General features: G+C 40.5%; 1 protein-coding gene across 1 annotated transcript in view; it reads left to right on the top strand.

Annotated features, from left to right (window-relative positions):
- Positions 1–21,333, top strand: part of SRGAP1 (SLIT-ROBO Rho GTPase activating protein 1) — a 160,271-nt gene extending 138,938 nt beyond the window's left edge. Inside the window, exons 15-22 of the mRNA XM_084810597.1 lie at positions 3,983–4,117; positions 5,900–6,005; positions 9,268–9,492; positions 11,255–11,334; positions 14,570–14,750; positions 15,922–16,056; positions 16,405–16,750; positions 17,737–21,333. Coding sequence (XP_084666723.1) covers positions 3,983–4,117; positions 5,900–6,005; positions 9,268–9,492; positions 11,255–11,334; positions 14,570–14,750; positions 15,922–16,056; positions 16,405–16,750; positions 17,737–18,114 — 1,586 coding nt within the window. The 3' untranslated portion in view covers positions 18,115–21,333. The remainder of the gene's footprint in view (positions 1–3,982; positions 4,118–5,899; positions 6,006–9,267; positions 9,493–11,254; positions 11,335–14,569; positions 14,751–15,921; positions 16,057–16,404; positions 16,751–17,736) is intronic.
- The last annotated feature ends 350 nt before the right edge of the window (positions 21,334–21,683 follow it).

Here is a 21,683-nt window from a genome sequence, read left to right as displayed (position 1 = left end):
CTGAACATTCTTAAGTGGTACAGTCCAAGGACAAGTTTTCTAAATGCTTGAATTGAATCCTATTTACATTAGGGGTAGGCTCATGAAACTTTAAACTTGAATTAAGGAGGCTCACTGTAATAAAGTTGGAGCGTCACAGGAAATGGCATATGCAAAACAAGCACACACAAGACAAAGACAATACGATTGGGGAAAGGTAGAAGTAAGAGTGGAATTACATGGAATATACACAGTGGTAGAACAGAGGGAAGGAGCTGGCAGTGGGAAAAAGCAGGAGCAGATGAGGAGCAGATGTCTTTCTCTAGGGGAATCTGTCAGTTTCCCATTCCCCTTAAACTTTTGTATATGGTCCTATCTCTTCTAAGCTAGGCTACTTGGCAGTGGATTGCTCCCTAGGTGTGCGCTGTCTCTCTCTCTCTCTCTCGCACGCGCTCTCTCTCTCTCTCTCTCTCTCTCTCACACACACACACACACACACACACACACCACTGGATAAGAGATGAGAGGTGAAGGCAAAGAGTACTTGGGACCTAACTTAGTTGCAGAGCAGCTATCCAGCTGCACATTGTTCATTCACTTCATTGTAGTTTCTGCTGTACAGCTCAGGAACATCCTCTTCTAAGTGCTCAGGAGGAGGGTGGTAGGGAAACATAGAGGAACATAGGAAGCTCCTTATATCAAGTCAGACCATTGGCCCATCTAGCCCAGTTTTGCTAATGCTGACTGGCAGTGGCTCTCCAGGGTTTCAAGCAGGATTCTTTCCTCGCCCTGCCTGGAGAATCTGTGGCTTGAACCTGGGACCTTCTTCATGCAAAGCATGTGCTCTGCCACCTGAGCTATGACTCTTCCCCATAACAAAAGCTGTGGGTTTTTGACTTTTGACTATTGTGTCCTGTGAGCTTACATTGATATGTCATCATTTCTTTGTTATGATTTCTGAGAAGTCTTTACCTCTTTGAAAGAGATTATGAAAGGGATGAAGAGCCTGAATATTCATGTGTTAAGTGTGTGACAGGTCAGGATTTGATTTTCTGAGTCGAAGCAATTATCTCAGATTCTGATAAAACTTGTGATAATTACTTAAAAGAATAACAGCTACACGCTTGTGCCCTTCTTTGCGATCTGGCTGGCTGCTTTTTAATTTACAGCCAGACATTTACAGATCATTTCTTAGTTAAAGAATTCCATAGAGAAAAGTCAACCCTTTAGATTAAAAAAAGCAAATGTGGAGATGAAAAAATTCAGCCCAGCTTTCCAACACAAGAGCATACTGCTCGCACTTGCGCACGCACACACACACACACACACACACACACACATACTGGAACATGTGTTTGGAGTTTTTGCACAGCAAATGTTGTCTTTGTAATGAGTGTTTTGGGGGGAAATCTGCTTGCTGTTGTTATGTTTTTAAATGATATGCTAGAAGCCAAAGCCTTCAGTAATAAGTGTTTATGCTGTATTCCATATTAAGTGGCATGTATAAATCAGTGGTTCTCAAATTTTTATATAATAGTCATCCACAAAACCTTACTGGTGTTGCAGGGGTTCTGGGGATATACCACTGGTCCCATACCACTTTTTCCCCACCGGTCTCCTCCACACTAACATTCACATCACTCTGTGCCCCTCCAGCTACTCCCCCCATCGTGCACACATTCCACTTCACGTATCCCTTGCTCGTACATACTCCTTGTTCCTACATACTCCTGATCCTAGCACCACTTTATTTCCAAAGGAAATGAACTATACCTGCAGCACCAGGGGCTCCTCTCCTTTGCTCCCTTTCAGTGATCCCACACTTTGGGAGACCCTAAGCCTCTCTTCCCCAACTGCTCCCCCAAGATACATCCGACTACAGTTCCCACCATCTCCTTCTAACATGGTGGCTGTGCTAGCTGGTGATTATGGGAGTTGTAGTCCAACACATATGGGGACAGCTGCCTGGGCTGTTTAAAGCAGGGGTGGGAAAATGTGAGCCGCACGCACACGGCCTCTGGTGTGGCCCCCAATGCCATGCAGCCAAAAATGCTGCAGTGGCAGCCCCCCCCCCCAAAAAAAAGGAAAAAAGATTTTTGAAAGCAAGCTAAATTTGTCACTTCGAGCCCCCCCATAGTGGTTTGTGATTGAAGCCACTAGTTTTACTGGGGCGGGCGGGGTTGGCCACCCTGCCACCACATTTTGGCCACGGTGCAGCAGCAGGAGTATGCTCCATGGGAGGGTCATACAGGAAGTGGCCCTCTGACCCCTCAACATTGCCCACTCTTAATTTAAAGGTCTGTTGCCTGTAAGTCATGCACAGTCGCTTGCACCCACCCCTTTGCTGGTGCTTCATGTCCTTAGGCGGCCTGGGGAGGGGCTAGGGTGAGAAACAAGTTGTAAACTACATTGAAGATTATTCTTTTACATCCATCTCTCTTCCTCACCCCACTTTCTTCCCATCAGCCCCCTTATTCCCTTCTTTTTTCCATCTGCCACAGCAGTCCTTTCTTTGCCCAGGCTGGAAATAGCTGTTTGTGCTGTCTTTTGCCAGGGTCTGGGACAAAGAGAACACACGACTTTCATGAAAAAAAAACCCTCCTTCACCTGACGCTCAGTCAGTTGTCTATTCACTGGAGCAATTGCTGCATCCCTCAGCCAAGCAAGCAACCACCTGGTTTCTAATTTAAACAGATCCCTTTGAAAGATTACATTCTATTTTAAAGGATCATTAGGAACGAGGTCACTTTGAAAGGTATCAAAAATAAAATGGCCATTATCGTAATGTCTTTGTATAAATCTATGGTGCAACTGCAGTTGGAATTCTGTGTGCAGTTCTCATTGCCACATCCCAAAAAGGATTTTGTAGAGCTAGAAAAGGTGTAGAAAAGTGCAACCCAAATGACCAAGAGGCTGGAGCAATTCCCATATGAGGGAAGGCTACAAGGCTTGGAGCTTTTTAGTTCATAAAAGAAGCAAGTAAATGGGACATGATAGAGGCTTATAAAATTTTGCATGGCGTGGATAGGGGGAAGATTCCTTCTCTTATCATACTAGAACCTAAAGTCATCCAAACAACCTGTATGGTGGGAGATTCAGGAAAGATAAAAGGAAGTACATCTTTACATAATGGATAGCTAAACTATGGCGCTACTTACCACGTGAAAAAGGAAGTTGGACTAGATAGGCCTTTTGTCTGATCCAACAGGTTTTCCCTGTCTTCTTAAGTTTATGTAGTATAAACAATTTTGCTATGGCTTTGATTCAGGAGATTCATTAAAAAAATTTTTTCCAAACAATAAATTATTTGTACAGGTTATTAAGTCAAAAGAAATGGCTACCTTCCTTAAATATAATCTGCAATGAAGTACTAAAGTTTTTGCTTTAATTAGGTGATGTATATTTAATTAGCTAAAACAGTTAACCTACCAAAAACCGTTTAATCTGTTGGCAGCCCTATTTTAAAACCATGTATGTAGTCTTATAAATCCCGATCTTTTCTACTGGGGTTTGACATTTGGAATCCATTCTTTGTAATGACAAAACCCAGCAACACACATACTCTTGAAATCTCTTAAATTACTTTTTCAGCTCAAAGAAAGATGTGCAGCTTGAACAAATCTGTATTTGTTTAGTATGTGACTTGACTGAAAATGGTTGTAGAAACTAATTTAACTAATGCTGCAATCCTCAAACCATTTTTTTCAAGAGCTTTTGGTTCAGCTGGACTATTATGAAATATATGAATTTAATCTATAAATGGGCCAAATTAATTTAGTGTTGCATGTCTATCCCAGATATTCTTTCTGAACTGAGGCCTTATGGCATGACTAGGGTACATAATTAAGAGGAAGGTTTACTTTAAGTCTATTACATTCATTTTAATCACAGATTGGACTTACTAAACTGGTCATTATTTATTTAATGCTGCTCAGGATCCTATATAGTAAAATACTGTTCAGTTAGAATGGCCATAAGTATTTAACTTGATTTATTTTTGCAGGTGAAAATCCTTTGGCAGATGATCAAACTAACCATGACATTAACTCAGTTGCTGGAGTACTAAAGCTCTATTTCCGAGGGCTGGAGAACCCTGTCTTTCCTAAGGAAAGATTTAATGATCTTATTTCTTGTGTCAGTAAGTTAATTTCTTTTTAACATTTCTACAATTCCGTTTTAATAAATATAGTCGCTGTCCAGAAAAATAGATACCACTACAGATTTCCTTCAGACAGTTTGCTAGCATCTGCAGTTATGTATGTACATCCAGTGTTGCTCAAACATGTTTCTGGAACTGCTCTCATCACTCAAAAGAAGTAGTGTACAATGTAAGCCTTTGTCCATGTAGTCGTCAGTCTTTCTTCTACACAGGAAATATTTAAGATTATCTTGTATACAAGAGGTTCGCCTGGAACCTACATTATACTCTTTCCAGCTCCAGGTGAAGAGTTTTTTATTCTCCCATTATTTTAGCATTTTAGCTTCCTAGTCTTTGAGCTTTGGTGTTTTAAATCTGTTTTTTAAATCTCTTCACTGATGGTATGTTTTATTCTGGTTGTACTGTTTATTTGTGGTTTTAAGCTTTTATATTTTATATTGTTTTATGCTGCACATTGTGATTTAATTTTTGTGAACTGCCCAGAGAGCTTTGGCTATTGGGCGGTATAGAAATAAACAATATAAAAAATAAAAATACATTATGCATGTACAAAGGAAAGGGCCTTTTCTGTGGTTGTGCCCTGACTTGGGAACATCCTCCCTTGGGAAGTTTGACTGGCAGGGACATTAATTACCGTTTTCGACACCGAGCCAAGAAATTCCTATTTACCCATGCAGTGGGTTTATTGCTGCTGTCTGCAGTTTTGTAGTTTTGTTTCCTTTTTTATAAAAGAGGATGTGCTGTTTTTATTACAGTGCACTTTCATTACTGTACACCACCCTAGAATCCATTAAGACACCCTTCACCAACCTCCAGATGTGTTGGACTACAACTCCTATCAGACTGGGAATGATGGGAGTTGTCAAACACAGAAATTTTTAAAATAAATTAATTACGTTTATATATAATGTATATTAGTATATTATTAATATAATAAACTATTATATTTATTCTCCATGTTCTTCTCTGCTTACCAGGGAAATTACTTTAGTTGCACACAAATACATTATATTACTATCAGCACTGGATGCAGTTATCTATAAACTGTTTTTATTCAAATATCAAATTATTAATTTTGGGATTACTACAGCATGTGTCAAAGAATCTCCCTATGTTGCATTCATTCCCAATTACCTTCTCCTTCAATTTGATGCGATACATAGGATCAGATAAACAGCCTACTCATTTTTGCGCCCCGTCAGATTTAACTTAGAGCACACTTAGCCTGCAGTCACATACATCAGAGTGTTGAACTTGGGTGGGGAGCTAGTAGGGTTTTTTTTTCCCAAGTGGCCTGCTGAGGGGTCCTGATCTGATTGGGACCACAGCAGGGGGCAAAGGGTTAAAGCCCCCCTAGCACACTAACTCTTGATCCAGATCCCCCTCACAAGCTAGAAATTGGGGTAGGGAGAGAGAACTACTCTCAAGGGCAGAACTACACAGTTAAGGACATGTCTACTTTGGCCCCAAGTGTAGCCAAGGTGGATGAAAATCCTTTTGTACCTAGGAATGAAAGAATCCCTTGAATTGCAAGATGTTCTGGTCAGTAGGGAAGCAGATTTTCCCCTTCCTATCTAGACTGCTCCAAATATGAGCAAATGCCATAAAGAGGTTAATTGGCCATTCACTATGGCTGGAGCTTGAGTATATAAATAATATTGACAGCAAGTGTTAGAAAGCGTTTTGCTCCACACTTCGTACTGCATTTATTCTCAGCACAAAGAGCCAGTTCTACCGTAGTTGTCTCTCTGTATGTTACAGGAATAGAAAGTCTCTACGAGAGAGCTCTTCACGTACGTAAACTCCTCCTGACTTTGCCCAGAGCCGTCCTTATAGTGCTGAGATATCTCTTTGCCTTCCTCAATCAGTAAGTATCTTAACTTCCTACCATAACACCCTTAATAGTTTGTTATTTGTTTCACCATGTCTGTCTGTCTATCACCATTATAACATAGAGGGGAGTATTTTACTTCATGGCAGAACAATGATTTTCAAGCAGAATAGAATTAGCTATTTAATTCTGAGAGATGTCACAGAAATAGGAATGAAAGGGGTGGTTTGAACATGGGAGTTGTGGAAATGTAAAACAAAATCCCCACAGTTTTGCATAACTGCAAAGTACAATTCTTTTACGATTCAAGATAATAATGTCAGCATAAATCCTTTAGTCTTTCTTGGCAGGTTCTTTAGGGTAAGATAGCAAAGCATAGGTTCTCATTTCCATCACCACAGAGTAGATTGAAAACTGAAAGTTTGATATAACCCTTGAGAGTGTAAGATCATATTCACATGAACAAAATGCACAGAAATATTAAGAATAATCAGTTGTTCATTCCTCATCTCTTACTTTTAATCATGGAGTCAATTACTGCATAGTTTAGCAATATATTTAGTGCAGACATTCATCTAGAGATGGAGTCTAGTGTCAAGGTCATGGTCTGGAAAGATTAACAAGTGGAAGTAAGAGCTGAAGTAAGTATAAAAGGGAATAAATTATGGAGATAGCAGTGTGGGGAAAGAATTGGCAATATACCAATTCACATATGCTCGCAGTCTTCTTAAAATAGCTGATGCAGAATTATTATAAAATCATACACCAGCTGAATGCATTTCAACTATTGATCTTCCTCAACAGCTTGTATGTGACAATTCTACTCCAAATATAGAGAACACTTGGGAATCCTGTCTGGCACAAACAGCAGTCAACCTGTCTCAAAAAAAATTCCAGTGTGTAGATAGCTCCATTCTTAAGACAGACGAATTCTGATTTTCATGAATTGAATATGTGGGTACATTTATCCAATAGCCAGTTGCCCATTCATCCTGTAAAAGCTGGAGAGAAATAATTGTATTCTATGGCCCAGTTCTCACGTTACACCCAGCTCACTGTGGGTTGTTTAACTCCCAATGAGCTGCAGTGCATGCTGGGCACCATTTTGAATATGCAACCCCCGATTAGGGGGGTTGCCTTGTCATGTGAACCCAGCCACTGTGAGTTATTTGAGGGTTAAACAACCCTCACATAACCATGCTACAAACCATAGGTTATGTAAAAGTTTGCACAATACAGCAACCTCCTCATTGTTGCGATCAGGGATTGCATATTCAAAATGGTGCATCATCAGGAGTTAAACAACCCACGGTGAACGCCATGTGTCTTGCAAACCAGGTCTATATGTTCGGTAGCACTGCACTAAAGTGATGGTCAGTGGAATCCTATCCATGTCTACTCAAAAGTAAATCCCATTGCGTTCATGGGATTTACGCCCAAGTAAATGTGCATAGAATTATTGCCTGTGTCTTGCTGTCACACAAGAGACAGATAAATAGGAAAAAGATACAGGACAGGATATAGTATCCAATACTGCCCATGAGCTATCAGGATCTGCGTCTAGTGAAATGGGAACCTAGTCGCGCCCGAAATGAGCAGAAATGCTTGTTTCCAGAATGGTGAGGTCAGCAGAGCTCAGAAAAGGGAGCTCCACTGCCCTGTCCTGTTCCAGAAAAAAGTGTTTCCATAGTTCTCTTAGGAAACACCAGTCCCTGCTGCGCTGGTGGTGAGTCCTGTGAGTTAAGTGGAACCGGCGGAAGCACAGAAGTTGCCCATAATTTCTCCCTATTTTTCTGAAATAGCATGTAGTTGTGTATGTGAACATATAGTTGTGAACATAAAGAACATACAGTTGTTTTGCTCAACTAGCACAAGATCAGGAATTAGAAGCTATTATTGATTATAGTGAGATTGGACAATAGGATTACAGAGAGCCAGCAATGGGCTTTGTAGAAAGAAACTCTTAAACTGATTTTCTTGGCAGGAATTAAAAAGCTTCAGCAATACATAGATCACAAAATAGAATTAAATAAGAAAATATTTTGGAAGAGATCTAGTATAATGCTCCATCTCTAAACCTTTCTCTAAAAGGTTAGACCATTTATATTACAGGTATAAAGGAAGATCAGAAAATTTTGGATCAGTTACACATTGATAAAATGATAAAGACAGGTTATGTATCGGGGGGTATAAATGCAGATTATAGGGCTATTGGGAAAGATGAGACATGTTATTATAGCTTGCAGATTATTAATGATGTTGGGGGGGGGGGTTCTGTGTGAAACAGGATTGTATTGAGTTTTGTTTTAGATTGTAGTTTATGTTCTAGGTGGGTTTGAAATTCAAGGCAATTTGAAATTACTGGTGCTTTATTTGGTTTGAACTTGGTGTTTTTAAGATTCAACAAAGGACCAGGCCAGGCCTGTACAACATAAGATCCTTGAGTCAGTTGTGATCCTTCCCTGTCTAGCTGTGGCCTGCCATGCTGTATGGCCCACCTGTGTCTGAGTCTCCTACACTGATGTAAATTGCTGGTAAAGTGAAAGCCTTGTGGGGCTGTCACTGCCAAACCTATTCAGGAAAAATAGATTGGGAGGAGAGCAGAAACTCCAATCCTGATCATGATAGAGTGAAAGAAGAAGAGGCAGGAAATGAGAAATAATGCTACATAGAAGCCTGTGGGGTGGGAAAAGAAAGAGGGGATGATGGAGAGATGGGGGGAATGTGTAGCTGTGGAAAGAGAAAATTGTTTTTTTCTTGGTTCACAGAGTGATATGGCATTTTTGAGTTAGGAGAAATAAAAAAATCACCCTCAGAGTTATTTGAGTTCTGCACTCTTGATCTAAGCCATCATGGCCCGCAACCTCTGGTATTTATTTCAAGATTTATTTATTTATTTATTTATTACATTTCTATCCCACCTGCTTTAATCTTTCCTGCAGTTCAAGTCCTTCATTATCTTTGCTCATCACTGCTGAATCCAAAGTTGTCCATCTCCTGCTTCATATGTATTGTCCAAGTATACTGTTACTATAGATCATCATACATATTTCCACTGATTATTCACAACCATTCTTCAAATGCACCTACTCTTATATCTTCATAGCATTGCCAGTCAGCAAAATATCTTTTAATTAAATGGTTTTATGATGTTCCTGTACAAGACTAAACAATAAAAGAGTGGTGGGGGTAGTAATACTGTGTAGAGATTTTAAGTATATATTATTATTATTTCAGAGGTCAAACGTGGACCAAAAAAACCACCCCCTTCTTTTCTTTTGGCTCTTTTTAAAAACAGCCTTTCACAGTACAGTGATGAAAATATGATGGATCCTTATAATCTGGCCATTTGTTTTGGCCCAACATTGATGCCTGTTCCAGACATACAAGAACAAGTGTCATGTCAAGCTCATGTGAATGAAATAATCAAAACAATCATCATTTACCATGAGACCATTTTCCCAGATACCAAGGAGCTTGATGGCCCTGTTTATGAAAAATGTATGGCTAGTGATGACTACTGGTAAGTCTTTCCGTCTTTTGCTGCAGCATGCTTTACCTGGTCTCTTTTGTTTTGAAGAAAAGGCAGGCAAGAGGCCACAGTTATACTAATCAGAGCCCCACACCAGTTGTCTGAAGAAAATCACCCACCACCAGGCTGTTGTTTGCCCCTAGAGGTGCTGTTTGCCGTAAATGGCACTTTGGGGGCAAAATGCAGCCAGGACGGAGCGGTTTTCAGCAGAAACTGGTGTGGAGCCCCAATCTGGATCAGGAGCACATTCTGAATTGAGGCCTCGCTGCCATTTTTTTCTCCAAAATAAAAGCAGCCAGGTTAAGCACACTTGTTTAAAAATATGACTAATGTCACTTGTAGTTTGGCCTAAATGTTTGTTGGTCAATCAAATGAAGTTTATTTGAGGGCTATGTGGTGTAAAGGAGGCTTGTAAATTTAAATATTCAAAATCAAGGAAAGTGTTCTTTAGCACTAAACTTAATTTGCATGATTTTTAGTCATTTTGACAATAAATTAAGATCTTTTGCATGGTTTTAGTGAACTACTCCTGTGAAAAAGTGAGCCTTCTCATTTGCTCCCAATGGATTATATAGTACATCAAGTAATATTCAAGTTACAATTTCCCACCTTTCTGAAAACATGTAGGGCATTTCATTTTCAAGAAAAGAATTAACAAAATAGCAAAACATGATATATTCTCTCCAGCTGAGAATTCCAGCCAGCTAATCCTGTCTGTTCAGAATCAAAGGCTAGTCATTTAAAACTAAGTGGTGTGCCTTAAAATAGGGTATTGGACAAACCATTTAAGAGCAGTAATATCCTATGCATGTATGCTCAAAAGGAAGAAGTTCTATACATGTTTGCCTGGGGATGCATCCCATTGAACCCAATGGGACATACCCCCAGGTAAGGGTAGATAAGATTACAGCCTAAGGCAAGTACTTTTCTCCCCAGTTAATGAGCCATCCAATCCCAACACTGCAGCTCTTTTGAGTGTAGTTGGCCTAATAAATGTTAAGGAGTAATTGATGCATCCCCTATGGGCTTGAACCTGAAGCTGAAGCCTCAGTGTGAAATTGACTCTTTTCCATGAGGGTTTCCCATCACTGCAGAGTGTTGAAATCAGGAGATGCTTGTAACATTACCCACAGTCTTTTTTTGCGGGGGGGGGGGGGGGGATGATAAAAAGCAGCTTAAGGCAGGAGCATTCAGGAGTGGCCGATCTGGTGCAAGAAAAGGCTTACAGGAAGGGGTTAAACATCTTTCCCTCCTTCTCCTGGCACTGCTGCTCTGCTTTGGTTCACCCCCTCCTGAAACTGCTTTTGGTTTTAAAGAGTCTTTTAGGCTAATGTTACACATGTTTGCATGGAACTTGAAGGACTTCTAGTTTGTCCTTCTAAGCAGCACTCCACTGGTGCAAGCTTTTGCCTTCTTTCATATGAGTAAAACACTGCCTGTGTTACATAATGTGGCTTGTTATCAAGCTCAGAAATGAAGCTGTCCAGTGCCAGGAGAATGAGCGAGAGAGAGAGAGAGAGAGAGAGAGAGGGAGGTATCATGGTCTGCAGATTGTCTGACTTCTAGCTTGCTGGATGTGAAATAACATAAAAGCTAGTAAAACTATTTTAAGACGGCAACAGTACTTTGTCTTAACTGAAAATGTTAAGTGATATTTGCAGAAGCAGTAAGTTAATATAGCACCTTGCTGGTTTTTTAAACGATAAATCTGTCCGTCCATAAAATACTAATTTATATAGTCCTATTTCTGCAGTGATAGCCCTTATAGCGAACATGGTACCTTAGAAGAAGTGGACCTGGATCCTGGTACAGAGCCGCCCACCAGTGAAGATGGTATGCCCTTTTCTGTTGTTTTACTGACCTTGTTTCTCTCTTAAATTGCATTTATACATAATTCACAGAGGAAATGCTGTTTTCTTCATTACCTCTCATTTTAAATGAAGAGTCTCTGGCACAGCGTCCTTAATTCAAATTTTGTGTGGGTATCATTTTTGTTTTTAGCACTGAACCATCCGTCATTGGCCAGCTGTTTCCTTGCTTCTTTCCTGACTAACACAGTTACAGGAAGGTCACGTGAAAACATTCTGCGTTCCTCAGCACAAATTACTTTCTGGTGCAACATTACATTCCAAGTGCCATTTTAAACTCCGCTGTGCATACGTTGCTACCTGGGCTTTATGGGGGAGATACAACCACCAGGATCTCTAGGAACTCCCTCCTCCTCCATTAGTACAGAAGATCATCCCAGAGCCAGCTCCAGGCTTGCCCCATCTGGCAACAGGCAACCTTGGATTTTCCCTCTAATCCTCCCCCCCGCCTTTCACCTTATAAAATTCTGCAGGTGAGTGGGACTTTCCTGCAAATAGCAGGCAGAGAGAGGAGAATGCAGTGGCACCAACAGAGGATCAGGAAGTGGTGCTAGCACTTCCAATGGAGGAGGAAGGGTAGTGGCAAGGAGGTGGTGCTGGGTTATCAGCAGCTGCCATACCCTGCCACATGGTGCTGCTGGGCCTGGATCAGCCTGGATCTTGCCGAGATTAGTCCCATGGTTGATAGATACTGGACTCCTTGCATCTGATGAGGTCGGCTCTTGCCTTTGAATATTCATGCTGCAATAATACAATCCAGTTCATGCAATCCAATGCTTTAAGAGGACATAGAACTCTTGACACTCCTGCTGCAACAGACCAGACAAAGCTATTTTTCTGGAATGCAGAAAGCTAGGGGTGACCTAATCTTCATCCCTTTTATAGGGGTTTGGGCTTCTGTGGCATGGAAGGAATAAAGGTACCAGCAGTGTCTCCAGACACCAAGGGCAGAATGGACCAGCTTCTTGGAAGAATTAGCTTCACTCTTCCAAAAAAACCCAAAAAAACACATGGACCATGAGAGTATCCCAGCCGTCTTGTCTTTCATAAGAGCTGGTAAATCTGCAGAAACCTGAGTTTAAAAAAAAACCTGTATAAACCCCATATCACCCATCAGTTATTTGATGGGGTGGTAAGAGCAATAGCAGGGACTAAATTCAGTATCCTCTTGCTCAGGAAGAGCTGATTACCAGGACGCTAGCTTGCTTAAACGATTATGTGTACAGCTCTGGCTATCAGATCAGACACTTGGGGGTTACAGTTTGAGTACCTGCTAAGGTGCAAGGCATGTTCTTTGTGTGATATGTCCCTTAGTGACTATCACTTCTGTATTCTGTGCAGCACCTCGCACATTGGGTTGCTACACACATGTTAATCAAAGCTTTATCTAGAAAGCTCAATGAGAACTTTGTCTTGATTGAATTCTTTCAGAACAATTTCATTCACTGCCCTTGGAAAGTTTCTTCTTAAATCAAATATTAAAAAAGTAAATAATTTAAAAAAAAAATTCTGCATGGATGCTGGAAGTTTTAGGAAGGAATGGAGAAATACTGTATCTCCAGTAGTAGCATATAACTGCATTGCATACAACTTGATTTTACTCTGAAGCACAAGGCAAAATATTTTCCTGGGAATTAGTCCCAGAAATGCATTCACTTAGAATGACCTTCAGAAGATTGGTCCAAGAACAAGATGTTTCATCATCGGTATCTAAAGCATTGTAGACTGTATTTTGCTCTAGCTAGATACAAATAAAATAGTTTATGTTATCTGTTTCCAAAGGAAATCAGAAGGAATTTCCTGAGGAAGCCCCAAACAAATAGATAATTGCTGATGTAGAATTCACACAAAGGAGATTTTATATTGCTGTTGGCATACAGTGCTATCTTCTGTATATATAGATGGAAGGAAATAGAAAACAGTCAAGGAAGTAGTTCTCTCATTGTAATCCAGTGTGGTGTAGTAGCTAGAGTGTTGGACTGGGAGCCAGGAGATCTGAGTTCTAGTCCCCACTCGGCCATGGAAGCTCACTGGGTGACTTTGGGCCAGTCACAGACTCTCAGCCCAGCCTACTTCACAGGGTTGTTATTGTGAGGGTAAAATAGAGAGGAGGAGGAGGATAATGTAAGCCACCTTGGGTTCTTTGCAAGAGGAAAAAAGGCGGGATATAAATGCAATAAATAAATAAATAATCAGTCCAAGAGGGCTGCTAAGATAGAGCTGTTATGTTCTTCTGTGGGCACTGACTGAAGATCACAAGGCTTCTTTTATGAAGACTTCATGAAAGGTTGTTGTAACTTCATGCCATAATTATCTGCACCTGAAAGCTGTGTTCCTAAAATAGCCTCTCCCAGACACTTGGGACCAGGAGTGGCCAACATACAGCCCGTTGGCCACATACAGCCCCAGCCACCTCCCCACTGCTCCCTGAATTTCAGGGGGGGATTTTTTTTTTTTTTTTTACAAAATGGCGTCTGTAATAGCTACAGAACACCCAAAGGCTCAAATTTAACTTGCAAACAAGCTAATTTCTGTCGTTGGATGCTCCGTAGCTGCTATGGACACCATTCTTTAATTTTACATTTTTAAAATGTCTTTGGTGCCCATGGGGCTGGGGGCGCAGCACACAGGGGATATGGGAGATGAAAATGGCTCCCAGACCTCCCATAGTCGCCCACCCCTAACCTTAATTCTGAAGGCAGTACAGAAAAGTGTTGTGCAGGGATATTGGTGTTTCAGTGTTAACAGCTGGCAACAAAGCAGGATACTCATCCTAGATTATAGCCCTCCCACACATATAGCTTTATTACAGATCCAAAGACTCCTGTTTGTCATAAATAGTCATAAATAGTCATAAATAGAAAGAGTTGTAACGCCATGAGAAAGTGCTCCACAATTCCTGCACAACTAGTTTTATGCCCCCGAGATTTATTGATGGCCAGTATGTTCTTTCTGCAATGAATATGAACTTGAGCACACTCCGGGAGAGAGCGGAGGACAGGAAGGCCTGGCGTGCTATGGGGTCACGAAAAGTCGGGCACGACTTAACAACTGAACAACAACAACGTTCTTTTTGGATAATCATATTTTCTTTCTTCATCTTTGCCTGCTTTCGATATGCACTCGACATGCCGAGTTGTCCTTACTACTGAACACTGTTTTTCAGGTCTAACATCTTATGATTTGCCTTTCCTTCATAGAATGTGAACCAATAGAAGCTATTGCCAAGTTTGACTACGTTGGAAGATCTGCACGAGAACTCTCTTTTAAAAAAGGAGCCTCCCTGCTTTTATATCATCGAGCTTCTGATGACTGGTGGGAAGGGAGACATAATGGAATTGATGGCCTTGTACCTCACCAATACATAGTGGTTCAAGATATGTAAGTGATAGCTTAATTGATATGAAATGCCAGAGCTGTTGTTCTATACTAAATCAGGCCAATCTAGTCAAGTACAGACCACCAGTTGGCACACATTCTGCAGGTCCTTGGATCCAGAACTGTGCAGCAGGGCCTCTGGGGCAGGCGCAAGAAACCAATGGGGGCAGGGGTGTTGTAAATGCTGGGATGCTGTGTTCCTACCCAACATCAAGTAGTGTTTGAGCATAATTCTCTCTGTACACGTTCTCTTTCTCTGTGAGACTCCAAATAGGAACTCTGCTTATAGTAGCTGGTGGGTGTGTGGAGAGTGCATAGGGAGCAAAATCCAATATTACAGTAATATTCTAGTGGTGGAAATTCTTGGTTTGTAGCTTCATGGTCTTAAATTCAAACCATGTTCACTAAGTCCACATTCTATGTCATTCGTGGCCCACACAAATTTTTAAGAAATACAAGATAGCATTTTTTTCTGTTCTGCAGTCTTCTCAGAATTCTGTTTAAATAAAAATAAAGCTTTCTCTCTGAAAAGCATGTTTCTGTCTACTAAAAGTATCAACACAGCTGTTAAGCAAATTTGAAGTTATATTGCTTGCTTATTTACCATAATATTGCATCACTTGTCATTTGGAATGCAAAATATCATTTCAGGGACACCTACAAAGCTGAAGCTAGAAACCAAATTCTGAAGTGATGCTCAGGGTTGCTTCCACATGAGGCTTTTATTGCACCATTGCCCTGCCTCATTCACTGAATTTTACTGGAAGTCTTGATGATGTTCTCTTCCCCTCGTAACCCTCCAGTGTTTTCCCACATCTTCTTCCATCTTTTTTCTTACCACAGAAAACCTGTTAAGGAGGAAAATACAGAATAGCTGCACAATACCTTCTAATTGGCAGTACTAGGCTTTCTCCTCCTGGTACCCCAGGTGGAGATATTCGTCTGGCCATAGAGAGCTTTTGATAGCAGTCCTCATTTTGGACAACATTTGATTATTTATTTACCTAATTTCTTTGAAGATTGTGATAATAATTGTTGTTAGTGAAAAGAAAACAGCTGGAAATATGAGGCAGAGACAAGAGGGTTAAAGGGGAAAACAAGAGTGCTCTTGTTCTGTCTAGTCAAGTATGCTGATTTCTCAAGAATAATATTATCACCTATCTTTTCTGTTCAGGGATGATACATTCTCAGATACACTGAGCCAAAAAGCAGATAGCGAAGCCAGCAGTGGGCCAGTAACAGAGGACAAATCTTCATCTAAGGATATGAATTCACCAACAGATCGTCATCCTGATATATATTTAGGAAGGTAAATTTGACTGACCACTTAGCATTAACTGAATACCTAGCATTTATATCGCACTTGAGAGCGTTAAAAGCATTTTCACTTCATATGCATTATCTCAGTAATCCCTGCAACAAACCTGTGTAAGATTGTTCAGTTTTATTGCACATGGGGGTTTGAGACTTAAAGAATAGTGGCTTCCCAAAGGCTATCTAGAAATTTCATGGGTGAGATAATATTTGAACTGGTGACTTGCTTCACAGTTCACATTCCTAACACTGCACCACACTAGCAATTATTTTGGCCATGTGTTGAAAAGAATTCTTTATATTCTTTGTTTAACCTCCTGTGATTTCCTTGGTCTCTGTGCAGGCAACGCAAGAGATCTGAACTCCCGCTTCCTGGCAGACGTCCTGGCAGGACCAGTGACGGACACTGTCCCGTTCATCCACAACACAGCCTTGCCCATTCATCACTGGAGTTAGGTTCCCCCATTGTGGCAAGCCACAACACGTCTCGAGCTGTCCTTCAAAACCACAGCCTCAATACAGAGAGCCCAGAAAGGAGGCGTAGGCCAGGCCATGGCAGCCTCACCAATATTAGTAGGCATGAGTCACTGAAGAAAATTGACAGCCCTCCAATTAGAAGATCAACATCATCTGGCCAGTACCCAGTTTTCAATGACCACAAACCACTTGACCCAGAGTCAATTGCTCAGGTGTGTCTTGTTTGTTAATGTATGAACTATTGCTTTCTCTGTGAGGGAGATGTTAATGTGAGTTTTTGTAATTGGTATCATACAATACATGATAGCGAGCTCATAAATAGGCGTATAAACTCTTCCTTGTGTCCCAGTTTGGCTGTTAGTGTTTCAAGTTCCTGAAAGTGTCTGTCCATTCTGGCAAAATGTAGTTACTTTTTGCAGTCAGAATATCTGGGTTCAGATCAGCTAGGTAATGATACCTACCTACACAGGAAAAGAGATTTTTCCTTGTGACTTATCAGTGTATTTCATATGATGGCTGGATATGTTTAATTATACAGGTGAGTAAGATGTTGTTAAAATCTTATTCTTATTTTATCTAGACTTGATTACTATAATGCCCTTTTTGTTGGTCTTCCTTGATCCTGTCTTAAACTGTTAGTCTCTATTCTTCATTCATTCTGAATTTGCTCTCATCTTTCTTGTTCATAAATATGATCATGTTTCTCCTCTCCCCCCTGCCCCACTTTTTGCACTGGGTTCCCATCTATCTACAGTCCTATACACACTTATCTGTAAGTCCCATTAAACTGACTAAACTTTACTCGCTACATCTGAGTAGAGATGCATAAGACTGAGCTATATGATCCACTGAAAACAGTGGAAGTTTATTTCATCACAACTAATGTCTGCCATTCATTTCAGTGGAATTTAGTCATAATTAACTGAAGCTAGATTGGAATCAAAATGTTTTCTGTCCCATAAACATGTTGTAGCTATTTGTGTATTCATATGCCTAAATACTACTGATACCTGCTTAATAAAATAGATGTGAATGTGCATGCACGCGCACACACACATGGCGGGGGGGGGGGTTCCTAATGTCGGATTCTTCATACACACATGTATGGAGCAGTTGCAGTGCAATCCTTGAATGTCTCAAGTGCTGTCTTTGGCATTCACTATTAAACTTGAGCAAACTTGCTTCTTCCTCTGAACAGGATATTGAAGAAACAATGAACACAGCTCTGAATGAACTCCGGGAACTGGAACGTCAAAGCTCTGCAAAACATGCACCAGATGTAGTGCTGGATACCTTGGAACAAATGAAAAATTCTCCCTCCAGCACTACCTCAACCGAATCATTGAGCCCTCTTCACAATGTCATGTTAAGAAGCACGGAGCCTCAGATTCGGCGTAGCACTAGCTCTTCCAGTGATACCATGAGTACCTTCAAGCCCATGGTGGCACCCAGGATGGGAGTGCAGCTGAAACCACCTGCACTTAGGCCAAAACCCATAGTTCTTCCAAAAACAAACCCAAGCATAGGCCCTTCCTCTCCTCCTCAAGGTCCAGCAGACAAGTCTTGCACGATGTAAAAACCAAGCAACTCATGTGACAAGCATGGAGTGAGCTACCAAAAGAATGGATCACTGATAGAAGTCTGGGCTCCATCACACCATTAGTTTGTGTTTATTATAGAAGAAGTTTTGTTTTTTAAAGTTTTTAATGTAATGTCTCAAGCTACCTACATTAACATGGGCTCAATTTTTAAACTGGAAAACTCAGTGTGGCATTTGAAAACAACAGGAACACACACTTTTACTTGAAACTTCCACACTACACCTTTTCTAATAAAAGCACCGCAAGTCACCGCCAGCATCCCGTGTCGCTCAGTAATTTACACTGGCTGTAGCTTTTGGACTTTGAAAGGAATAATTATGAATGATTATTTGAAATGGATTTATTAATGGATTTGTTTTCTTCTGTATTACTGGCTCCAGTATGAATCAGATTTTTATAAGGGCTGAAAGTTTGCATTTTGAGAATTATTAAGGCTGCAATCCTGTGGACACTTACCCATGAGTTAGAGCCATTGAACACAGTGGGACTTACTTCTGAGTAAGTATGCATAGGATTAGATGGTCAGTACCCTATACAAAATGAATAAGCGAAGTAGAGTCACCCAGGCACTTCCTTCAAAATACTTGGTATGTGTGTTGGCAGTGTTAGTACAACTCATTGGCAGAATAGGGGGAATGAATTTTCTTCTCATACTTATGTAGATGGCTCCTTTCCACATCAAAATTCAAGCCTGTTCTCAGCCTTCTATGGCAGCCTTCCCCAACCTGGTGCCCTCCAGATACGTTGGATTCCAACTCCCATCGTTCTGAGCCAGCATGGCCATGCTGGGGCTGGGGATTATGGGAATTGCAGTCCAACGCATCTGGAGGGCACCAGGGTGGGGAAGGCTATACTACGGAATAGTTTCCAACTGTTAACTCTCAGGCTTAATGCATTGCCATAAAGCTAGATGTTTAGCCACCGGTTCTTTCCAATAACTTACTCACAAACAATTGAAAAAATTGTTTACATTCCTGCAAGCCAATTGTTTGGAGGTCTCTGCAGATAGAAAGTCTTATGTAATTTAATGATGTGTAACAAAACATTCCTGTAAAGTTTGAAAGAAAACGAATACATTGTGAAACCTAACAGTTTGAAGCTGCTGTATCCTTATGGTTGTGAAACACAATGTGTGCAAAAGAAAGAGTGCTTTTTCTTGCGTTTTGTTTATTGAAATGAATTATCTATTTCTTAACTGGAATAGCTTCTTCTGTTGAGGCAAGAGGCTGTTCACAGGGCAAATATGTCATTTTCTACTCTAAAATCTGAATAAAATGTGTCAGAACCACTTTTTCCCCAAATTAGAACCTTTGTGTGTGTGTGTGCGTGTGCGTGTGTGTGTGTGTGTGTAAGCTATGAATATGCATAGTGCTGCATCATTAGGATCTTTGTTGTTGTTACATGTGCACTAATCATACAACTGTTTTGCACAAACTAACACTAAGCCATATCATCTCTGTGAATGTTTTTATCAGGTCACCTTCCGCCTCCACAGGAGACTTTATCGTATGTTATTAATAACACAACCACTTAAGTAAAACCATGTAAGTTCTAGCTTTGGAGTGTAAACACCAATAGTGGGAATAGTTGCGGAGGGTGGGGGTGGGAGATTCAGCTGATATCCATCAACACATGCAAAACTGGATCCAAATAAGGGGTTTCTCATAACACTTGTTACATTAGGAACTAGTTATTCTTCCAGTTGAATGCTTTTGTTTGGATCTTTCACACCATGTGGAATCATAAATGGGAGAAGACTAGTCTTGTGAGAGAATTGTTAATGAGTAACAGTCTAAGGGCATTATAGCCTATTACGATGATGTGTGATTGATTTATTCCCATCACTGTTCACTCATTATATTTAGGTTAATGGGAATGCTAAATCCTATGAAACCTGGGCATGGCAAAGACATTTAAGTAGCCTTGTAAAGAAGTTCACAGAAGTTGCCCACAAAAACATACCCTCAGCCAGCCTGCCCACACACATTTACTTTAGTGCTAAAAGAAATGGAGAAGGAGAAGGGAGAGAGGAAGAAGAGATGTAATTTTTGTAAAGGTTCCAGGTCTAATCTCTTCAAGGCAATTCTCAGATGACCACCAGGCTAGTGGCTGTTTACAAACCTAAATTTGAAATTAGATCTGCTGGGTGGTAATTCATTAATCTGACATCCTAATGCGATAACAAAGAATCCACTTAGGGATTTTGAAATACAGTATATTGCATTATTTTGTTTGCCACAGAAGACTAAGATTGAGAAATTGTATGTTCACCAAAAGTGCCACAATTGCACCCTGGAAGTTTAGCTAAGGTCCTGTACTCTGTAGTGAGATTTTAGCGAATACTAGTCATGGACAAGAGTTGGAGTGATTCACATAGGTTAGGACTTATTTTCCTAACTAGCCCAAATATTGGACCTGTAGAACAAACTGAAATATCTTTTCTTTAAGTGCATTCTAGTCTAGTAATTTTTAAAAAATTAATAGATTATGTGGCATAAACGAAGGTGGATGCCTGTACCTTGAAAATGCATAAGAAAATTCTGTATGTCTGAATAACTGTACCGGCCTCCATACTGCTTATATTAGAACTTGTTTGGTGAAGAAAAATGTTAGAAACAGTGCGTTTAGTGAATGCTTCCAGTTAGAGCATTCACGTGAATTAAATGTGTGTAGTTTGATGGTTTATTATAGCTACTTCAAGTATAGTGAATGGATATGTAACAGGAAAGGTTGGTACAACTGCAGGCATAGTAAAAGGTAAACGCCTGTGTACCTAATCAAATCAGTATTGTCCTTGACTGTCAGTTTGATAGATTGCAGTGCTGGTAGCTTCCTGCTTGTTGACTGTTACCTGATTGTGTCAATGTACATCTGTAAGTATGTACATGTGAAAGTGCCTTCACATTTTTAGAGACGCTTTAGCCTTGCTCTTGTACTGTTGCATTTTCATTTCATTTTCTGCTACTCTTGTACTGCTGCATTCCCATTGCATTCCTTCCATTCTCAAATAACAGGAGAGTTACAATTGCACAGTCCTAAAAGAAGAAGAAAATGTACTGTTAAGCTGTTGTGACAATGCACTTTTATGTATAGTACTGTACATTTTGGCATGTACCATTACAGGCTTCAATATACATTCAGTTTGTTTCTCATAGTGTAACTTTATAATAAATAAGGATAGTTCTGTCTGTGTCAATTTTGTTTTAATGGTGTTTAATTGTCAGTACATTTGTGCATACATACCCTTGCAAACTCATTTTCTTTGCTCAATAGAGGAGAGCCACTGCACATTGTTTTGTGCTCTCTCCTTCCCTAATTGATGGGAAGTTCCAGGGTAGCTTTACAGTACATGTGGGCAACCCACAGCCCATGGTCCACGTGTGGCCCTCAGAGGCCCTTTGTACAGCCCACCACAGGTGCCCAAAGTGACCCTACCCCCCTGATTATCCACCACTGCTTATCTACCACCAAAACTGCAGCCACTGTGTAATTGCTGACAATATTTCCACCACCTTTGCTGCTGACAAAGCCTCTGCCACCTTCA

The sequence above is a fragment of the Heloderma suspectum genome, chromosome 7, assembly GCF_057233095.1.
Source record: "Heloderma suspectum isolate Gila_16-S chromosome 7, 16-S_ref, whole genome shotgun sequence".
NCBI classification, from domain to species: Eukaryota; Metazoa; Chordata; class Lepidosauria; order Squamata; family Helodermatidae; genus Heloderma; species Heloderma suspectum.
This window is presented reverse-complemented; position numbering and strand designations above follow the sequence as displayed.